Below are 9,493 nucleotides of genomic sequence, written 5' to 3'. Positions count from 1 at the left end.
CATTGATGTTTTATCTATTGAGTTATGCTCGGATTTACATGTATGTATGTATGAGATCAACAATGGTTGAGTGAAAGATCGAATCACTGACTTTTGAAATGGTAACTGATGTCTCTTCATCCTCGGATGTACTTGTATCTAGATACTTGTTTTTCTTTTGAGATTAACAACGGTTATCGAGTCATCAAGGGGAGCACACAACCACTATGATATTGGGCAAGGGGTTTTGAAGGGAAGGTGACGAGTGCGGTTGCTACAACTAAATAACTCGAACCTGTAAACAGAAGAAAGAGTGGGCTTCCGTGGAAAATTTAGATTTTCTCAACCTTTCTTTTTTTTTTTTTTTTTTGCATATACTCATCTAAGAGCCACTGTGGTCCTATCCTATCTATCCCAACTCCGTTGCAAGCATGATTGGAATTCCTTGAGAATTTTTTATTGGTGTTGAGCTAAAGTGTAGGGTAGGATGCCTTAGAGGCACCATAGATTGCACAGTTGGCAACAAAACGTATAAACGTCCAAGGACGAAAGAAAAGTGGACCTATTCTATTGGAATTTATGGAATGGTACTTAATATCCTGTTTAAATGAATTCAGCCAGATAAACATCTACGTAGATGATACATCTCTTTTCATACTCTATTATGTATATGTTCATAAATAATTTAAAAATAAAATAACTTGTGTGTATATATATATATATATATGTTTTGTAAATATATGTAGACACATGAATATGCACTTGAAGTCAACATGAGTGTAGCTCAACCGGTTAAAGACTTCGTTGAAAACAAATATTCATTACAAAAAGATTACAAAAAGATGATTGGTGAGGCAATCCCTCTTTGTTTTTGTTGGGAAAATCCCCCCTTGGTTATCTTAACCTATTTGTTTTCATAGCCTCAGATTACAGAGATTCATCGTTTGCAACTATGAAAAGAAAAGCTTATCATTATCCCTTACCACATCAATGGAGTCAATTTCAGAGCCTTCTTCATTTGTCAAAACAGCATTTCTTGCATCAAATCCAAGCTTTTCACCTGTTCAGATTGCAAAAACTGGAATCAGGAAGGAATCAATCCGATTTGGAACTAAAAGGAAAGAGCGAGTTTGAAATGACTTTTAGAACGACGAAAATCGGTCAAAGTGTTGAAGTTTCCCATTAGTGTTACCTGCAACTCTTTTGAGCTCCTCCATTGAATGTGGCAATTTGATGAGCTTTCCAGGATCTTCACAGGAAGCCTGTTTTCTGGCTACTGGATGGCCTTTGTATACATTTACTCTAGCAAAGTCTAATTCAATGGAGTGTTTCCAATTGAAACTTTGATCCTTTTCTTCATTGAACGCTGGCGTTTCTTTTTCAACTGAACCTTCTATGGTGATTCTGTGGCTGGCCTGCCTTTCCTGCAATCGAGATTGAATTGGAGAACTATGAGCAGACAAATGGAAAAAGTTAAACGTTCTTATAGACTTTTTAACGAAGAACAACTTCATTTGTTCTAAAAATAAGCTTCGCTTAAACCGTGTGAGATCCCACATCGGTTGGAGAGGGGAACAAAACATTTCTAATAAGGGTGTGGAAACCTCTCCCTAGTTGACATGTTTTAAAACCTTGAGGGAAAACCCGAAAGGAAAAGCCTGAAGAGGACAATATTTGCTAGCGATGGACTTGGGTTGTTATAAATGGTATAGAGGCAGACACCAGACTATGTGCAGCGAGGGCGCTAAGCCATAAGGGGGTGGATTGTGAGATCCCACATTGGTTGGAGAGGGGAACGAAGCGTTCCCTATAAGGATGTAGAAACCTCTTCCTGGTAGACGCGTTTTAAAACCTTGAGGGGAAACCCAAAAGGGAAAGCCCAAAGAAGACAATATTTGCTAGCGGTGGGCTTGGGTTGTTATAAATGGTATCAGAGCAGACACCGGGCTTGTGTCAATGAAGATGCTAGACCCTCAAAGGGGGTGGATTGTGAGATCCCACATCAGTTAGAAAGGGAACATAACATTTCTTATAAGAGTGTGGAAACCTCTCCCTAGTAGACACGTTTTAAAACCTTGAAGGAAAGCCCGAAAAGGAAAACCCAACAAGGACAATATCTGCTAGCAGTGGACTTAGACGGTTACAAACAGAATCCAAGTATAAACTGAAAAATCTAGGGAATTTTAGTTTTAGTGGGACTTATACTCAGAAATTCAGTTCTAAAGAGAAATGGATATGAAATTATATAAGAACCTGATGGAAGTTCTTGACAATGACCATACTGTCGTCTTGCCTGACATGCATAGCTTCTTGTAGTATACTTGTTTTAAGCCTCAAGAGCTGTGAAAGAGTTTTGGTTCTGTATGTAAGATTTTGGTTTTTGCAACAAAGTGCTCCAACTTCCCCAAACATACTGCCACACTGTAGTGTCCCAACAATCCGCTCCCGCTCCATCTCACAGTCGATAATTTCGATTTCCCCAGACACGATGATATAAACTTCATCGGGGGTTTCGTTATGTATAATCACGTCCTCCTTCGGAGGTATATACTCAGCTTTCATCTTTGCTACCTGTCCAAATTTGTGTCATAGTTAAGTTCATAGGTCAGCTAATCCTAACTTTGTTTGTCAAGACAAAGAACAATGATGCTCACCAGCAATGCAAGTGTTTCCTTTGAGACACCCTTGAAGAGGTAGACTTTCTCCACTGTTGGCAAAAACAATTGCTGACAGATGTTTTTACATATCGACTTTGGAAGCTGATCAATCAGCTGTTGTTGGTTTAGGCTCTCTGCCTTGAATCTCAAACACATATATGCTAATATCTGTTCCTTCAATCTCGAAGGCAGCCGGTTTCGGTTAACAAAGTTTGACGCCATTTCGATGTTGTTTCTCTACAAAAACGATCAAACCAATAAACATTTCATGTAATGGTCGAAGTTAAAACAATGGATATCAGATTTAGAAACTGATGTGAGTGCTTACAAATTCCATCGTGCGACGAGTTCCTTCGACGACTAAGTTCGTCATGTTACCGATCAAGTAAGCGGTTAAGCCGAGATTGAAGAGCATGTAGAAAATGATGAAGATCATCTCTACAATGTTCACAGCATGAAGATCACCATAACCAACAGTCGTCATGGTGGTGATAGACCAATACAAGGCTGAAATATATCTCACTCCAAAGCTAATCTCTTTAAAATTTGGATTCATGGTTCCTATCCAGGTCTGTCCTTCATTTGGATATCTGTCAGCCAACAAGTAGTAGAGGCATCCGGCACAATGGACGTAAAACAAAGTAACCTACAAACAGACAAAATGTACCCATCTTCAACAACTTACTCACCGCTAGCAGATATTGTCCTCTTTGGGCTCCCCCGCTTTCGAAAAATCGTGTTCCCTTTAGATAAGACGCATCGTAGGCCATCCTGTTGGGGAGAGGTTTCCACACCCTTGTAAAGAATATTTCGCTCTCCTCCCCTACCGATATGGGATCTCACAATCCACCCCATTCGGGGCCCAGCATCTTTGCTGGCACTCGTTCCTCTCTCCAATCGAGCCAACCTTTCAAGAAGTTTCAATCAGCTTTGAACAAGAACAGATTCTTTATTTTACTTACAGATAGAAGCCTAGCACATCGAACCAAAAAGTAGCTGAATCTAATGTCCTTCTCTAGCCTGCATAATGAAAGCAAACATTGATGGGATTGGAGCTTTTGGGATAAGTGACCAACAAGATAACACAGCCTGAGAACAAACCTTGTGAAAAATTGCTTGACACGTCGTAGTCGCCAAAACTTGAGCAATCCCAGGAGGGCATAAGGGAGACCACCATTATAGTTGCTAACAAAAAGGTATCCAATTGTCTCAAATGGGATTGTTGATGCCAAATCCATCAAGAACCATGTTGACAAGTACCTATGGAAAACCATTTACATAAGTTCTAGAGATTTATCCTAAAATCCCATCACAAATATGTGACATTTTGACAATATTACAGACAGTAAGTGGTGTTGCCCTGTCTACATCATGGGCAAGGTGTAGAACACTAAGAGGTAATAGTAATTTCCATGATACATTCATCACATCATTTGGCAAAGGAAAGTATTGCTTAAAACTGGATGAATCTATAAGAGTAAAACTTCATATTAAAGAGCATAACAAGATTAGAGAGAGGAACGAGTTCCAGTAAGGACGTTGGGCCCAAAGGAGGGTGGACACCAAACAGTGTGCCAACGATGACGCTGAGCCCCAAAGAGAGTGGATTGTGAGATCCCACGTCGATTGGAGAAAGGAACGAGAGGACACTGAGCCTCGAAGGAGGGTGGATTGTGAGATCTAACATCGGTTGGAGAGGGGAACGAAGCATTCTTTATAAGGGTGTGGAAACTTCTCCCTAGCTTACCGTTTTAAAACCCTAGAAGGGATGCCCGCAAGGAAAAATCCAAAAAGAACCATGTCTACTAACGGTGGGTTTGGACTGTTACAACAAGACTAGCAGATTCTATGAGTTCAGCCACAACGCCCACAGCCACAACTATGTGATTACTATTTAGGAATGCTCTTTCAAGTAGATTCTCTTTGATTATTATGTTCCTCAAGAAGATTAAAAGATGCTCAGCAATTAGAACTCCAAAATTTACCATAACAACAAACTTACACATGTTCTCAGCTGTCTCTAAACTCATAATTTCAAACATCCAAATACTCAACCAACGAGCAGCTAATATCAAAGAAAATTCATCATAATCTACACTTCAATTCATAAACCATTCCAATTCTCAAATCTAATTCCAACCAAGGCCTCAGAAGATGGATTTGCTCAATCCCCACAACAAAATTTCAAGCTAAAAAACAGATTTCAAATTCAAACCTGATAGCTATCTTCTTAGAATCACGAACAAGAAGCTGAGTCCGATGATCAATGTAAGCAACGAAGAAGGTGAGGAAGATATCGAAGGCGAAGAAGAGATCGACAACATTGTCTGCAATTAATAATTCCCGCTTCGGAATTGCGTCCTTGAACGCCACTTCCAATGGATAAACCCACACCGAGTAAGCAACCAAAACCACCATGAACGACTGCCACCACCTGCAAATTCGCCTCCCATTTTTCAGAATTCATATCGCCAATGTTCTTTTTTCTCTCCAATTGTGCGCGCTTTTGTGACTTTTTGTTGTCATAACAATTTAATCCTGATTTTTTCACGCATTTCTAGATAGAAATGCGCATAAAATACTGATTTATTTATAAATAAATAATAAATAAATATATTTACATCTTTTAAAAAAAATTAAAATACTTATTATTATCGATACTTACACAAATATTAACATTTTAACATTTTAATATTTTTTAAATGTAAAAATAGATCACAAAATAAATAAAATATTTATAGACTTAATTTTAAAATCAAATAGTTATTAAACGCGATTCAATAAAAATTAAATTCCGTGAAAAATTATTTATTGGTATTTCTAAGATAATTAATTAATTAATTAATTAATTAATTTTCTGAGAAATATATTTATTTTTTAAAAAGTTTGAATTTTGATATATTGTTTGGACATATTTTTCTTATTTTATATTTAATTTTTTCTCTTGCTTTTATTTTCATTTAATAAAAAAGATATCTCAAGATTTGGTGGGTCTAAAATTAAAGAAAATAATTGGCATATTGATTTATTTATTTTGTGGAAAATTTCCCCCATAAATTTGCATTAAATTGTAATTATTATTATAATTTTAATTAATTAGCAATTAATCTTTTTCGTACCAAAGCTCACTTTTTATGTCGGTGGTTTGTCAAATAATATATTTATATTAAAAAAAACGTAAAAAATAATATATTAATTTATGATTAATTCTATAAAAGTTAATTTGCAATAAAATAATTTAAATGATTTTTCCAAAAACAGTCAAAATGCATGACTTGCTCAAAATTTTTAGTTGAAAACAAACAAATCATGACCGTTGGATCTGATCACAAGTTTATGACTTCTCAAATCTAAGAAAAAAAAGTCTTTTTTTTCTTTTTTTCTTTTTTTGTTTTTGTTTTTTAATTTGATTGAGTCTCCATATAAATTAAATATTTTTTTCTCTCTCTCTAAATATTTTAATAATTTAACTAAGACAATACATAGATTTAAATTTTTAATAAAAAATTTTAAATTAACGGAAAATTTAAATAAATTTAGATGATCTTTATTCTAACTCGTCTTATTTTTTGAATTAAAATAAATAAAAATGTTAAACAAAAGGGTAAGGATGATAAGTGGTAGTATACCTGTATCTTGAGCTCATGGGAGAGACGATCCATTTATTACCCTTAAATTTACTTCCATCAGTGAAGCTCGACACTCCCAAAGGTGGAAGTATAACCTTAGAAAGCTCTCTAAGGTTCAACGACGACGGCATGTCGGTGTCGTCCTTCTCGTCACTCCCGTGCTTCTCTTCCTCCTTGTTACCGCCATCTTTCTCAACCGCCCGAGGCGAACGGGAGGACTCCACGTCCATGGATACCCACAAAGCCTAGCTAGAGAGGAAAATGAGGCTATGAGGAAATGGAAGGGGAGAGTGAAAACTTTGTGGTATTATTATGGAGAATGTGAAAGTTGGGTTGGTGGTCCTTTTATTTTATTTTATTTTATTTTATTTATTTATTTATTATTATTATTATTATTTTTCTTTGATCCTATTGGTTGTTTGAATTTTGATTTGTATGATTTTTACTCTGATTCCGACGAAATATTAAGGCTGAAAAGCCAATTGAATCTGGTCCGTGGTGGGGGTGGCGTGGAGGCTTCCAGTCAATCAATCTCTCTCTCTCTAAATAATTTACCACCTTTCTAATTTAATAAAAAAACAAAAAATTAATAAAATTATCCCGACCCATTTTTCGAAGCTTCGAATCATGTATCGCCTAGATTGACATTTAAACATAGAAAACGATTTAAAAAAATATTATAATCTTTTTAAAATAAGAAAATATTAAAATATTAATAAATTTTAGTTAATTACTGACTTGAATTGTGATTATAAATTAATTAGACGTGCGTTATATTTTTTAATTTTTTTTTTAAGGTGGAAAAATAATTTAAAATTTCGACCATCAAAGACTTATTAGTTACCTACTTTAGGTTAGCCATCCACTCATGCTTTCCATTCTATATTGAAGAAACTATTGGTACGTGGTACTAGTCCTTGTTACAGTGCTATATCGCATGTTTTAAACCTTTTTTTTTAATTTAAAAATATTAATAATTAGCAACATTTTTTTGGAATCTTCTATTTAGACCGACATGCTATCTTCTACAAAGACGACTGTTCTTACTACGTCAATAAGATTTGACGGTTGGTATGAGAAATATTTTATGGGATAAATTGTAACTGTATTAGATGCTTAACAATTGACACAATTATTTGACGAAACTACTGGACGGTTTGGATTATAGATATTTGTATAGAAGTCGAAAAATAAAATATATACTATATGTCTGTTTGATTCGTGAAGAGTCGCCTTTTACTCGACTAGAAATTCCTATTTAGATGAAGAACGGGAGAGGGAAGAGAATTTTTTCCCAAATGGAGACAAGGATGGGGAATCAATATCCCACTTGTTTTTTTTTTTTTTTTTTTTTTTAACTTATTTTTTATATATATGATTTAAATAATTTGAATTATATAATTAATATTTAAATATTAATGGTTTTATCTTTTAATTATGTTTTTTAAGTAAAAAATTAACCATTTAAATTCAGTTTTTTTTAATAATTAACTAATTAATTTAAAATCAATAAATATAAAATAATTTTTCGTGAAAAACTTTGATGCCCACAACTTTTAATAATACTTTTACGATAATTAAAAATTAAATAGGAGGCAAAGCCAAAAACAACAAAGTGATCTGATACTCGTCCCATCCCGTGGACTGTATTTATTAATTTTATATCTTAATTTTTATAAATTTTTTAAGTTAAATTTATTCTTCGTTTAAGTATCAGATTTTTATTTTAATGCTGTTTATTAATAAATAAAATCCATTCATTTTTCTCTCGATATATATATATATAAAATGGATGCAAATATTGAAAATAATATTGCTATAATTGCCTCGTTAATAAACATCTTTTCTTATTTAAATTTTCATATTATATTTAGAATATAACATTTTTAATAAAAATAATATTTTGATGTAAATTGAATAAGAATAGTTTAAAGATAAGAAATAAAGTGAAAGAAGTACCCAATGTGTCTAGAATCTTTACCTTTTCCCCTTTTTATTACATGATTGTTCTTGTTCTTTTTTTTTTTTTTAATTGTGAAACAAAATTTTCAAAATTAAATTATAAAGACTTAGATAAATTTAAATATCTACTATAAGAAAAATAATAAATATTCATTTTTTTTACAAATTATTATTATTAATTTAGCATCTATTTAGAATAATCTTGTTAAACGAATAAAAAAAAAATTTCAGATCATTTCAAAAGTCATTCCAAATACGCCGTCAATATTGGTATTAAATAATAATTTTTCCACCATTAATTAAATTTCTATATTTTTTTAATTCTATTGACAATTTAATTTGTAACACCATATAAATGATAATTTGTTAAGGAACGTTTTAAAAAATTAATAATTAATATACCAATAAAGTTCACCGTCATTTTTTTATGACTCTATTGTAAAAATTATTAATTTTTTCAAAATGGGTAAGATTTAAATATTTTAACATTAGCGTGACAATGTATTTGAAGGTACCATATAATATATATATATATCTTATAATTGAAAAAAAAAAAAAAAAAAACCGTGTTGTCCGGTAGGAGGTAATGTTCTGTAGATTCCCACGAAAATGGTATATATATTTTTATTTATAAATAAATAAATAAATAAATGCAGTTGTTGGTTTGGTGGGAGTAAGAATCAACTTTAAATTATAGATTTAAAAGTCTTCATAGGATTCAATAATATTTTATAGGTTTTTAAATTAGGCTGCTTTTTAGTTTCTCTCAACTCACATTAATATTATTAATTACATATTTTTAAATTTTCAATTTTGTGATTAATATATCTGTAAATTTTTTTAAAAAATGTCTAATAAAATTTTAAATTAAAAATTTAACTTATTAATTATTAAATTATGTCCGATACTTTTTATCTATTTTAAAAATGTTAATAGAATTGAGATTTATTAAATATTTTTTAAACGTTAATTTATATTAGAGAAAAAAATTAAAAATTTATTGACCAAGAGACTGAGCGTAAATGTTTAGAGAGTAATTTATTAGTCAACCAACAATAACGACGATAATAATAATAATAATACAAAGTACGATGTCATTGCACAACATGGAGTCAAACTACCTATCTATAGATTCCACGTGTCGAATTAAAATTGAAATAAAATTTTAGGTGGAAGCTTGTATGGCTCACATCTTCCCGAGTATTGTAATTATAATGTTTGAATAATTTAATATAAAATGAACGTGAATATGCAACCATCTAATCC

The 9,493-nt window shown here is 32.4% G+C and overlaps 1 protein-coding gene across 2 annotated transcripts; it reads right to left on the bottom strand.

The window, feature by feature from the left end:
• Positions 1-757: 757 nt before the first annotated feature.
• On the bottom strand, positions 758-6,591 carry LOC111806331 (potassium channel AKT2/3). Of its 2 annotated transcripts, none has more exons than XM_023691598.2 (9): positions 6,266-6,591; positions 4,852-5,070; positions 3,738-3,896; positions 3,599-3,656; positions 2,965-3,282; positions 2,634-2,873; positions 2,233-2,550; positions 1,172-1,403; positions 758-1,039 (listed from the first exon to the last, which is right to left on the bottom strand). In XM_023691598.2, the coding sequence occupies exons 1-9, from the start codon at positions 6,493-6,495 to the stop codon at positions 930-932; spliced, it is 1,884 nt and encodes a 627-aa protein (XP_023547366.1). In that variant the 5' UTR covers positions 6,496-6,591; the 3' UTR covers positions 758-929. The 2 variants fall into 2 exon arrangements, with proteins under 2 accessions (XP_023547366.1, XP_086985249.1); XM_087129123.1 differs by having other exon boundaries at positions 4,852-5,193; positions 6,266-6,407.
• Between the last annotated feature and the right edge of the window lie 2,902 nt (positions 6,592-9,493).

The sequence above is a fragment of the Cucurbita pepo genome, chromosome 1, assembly GCF_057944985.1.
Source record: "Cucurbita pepo subsp. pepo isolate OVF chromosome 1, ASM5794498v1, whole genome shotgun sequence".
Taxonomy (NCBI): domain Eukaryota; kingdom Viridiplantae; phylum Streptophyta; class Magnoliopsida; order Cucurbitales; family Cucurbitaceae; genus Cucurbita; species Cucurbita pepo.
This window is presented reverse-complemented; position numbering and strand designations above follow the sequence as displayed.

Excerpts from the sequence above, each read along its gene's own strand:
- LOC111806331 (XM_023691598.2), bottom strand. The coding sequence starts at position 6,495 with ATGGACGTGGAGTCCTCCCGTTCGCCTCGGGCGGTTGAGAAAGATGGC. Across the intron at positions 3,897-4,851 it reads TCTAAGAAGATAGCTATCAG|GTACTTGTCAACATGGTTCT; the intron begins GTTTGAATTTGA and ends GGTTTTCCATAG. Across the intron at positions 3,657-3,737 it reads GTCAAGCAATTTTTCACAAG|GCTAGAGAAGGACATTAGAT; the intron begins GTTTGTTCTCAG and ends TTCATTATGCAG.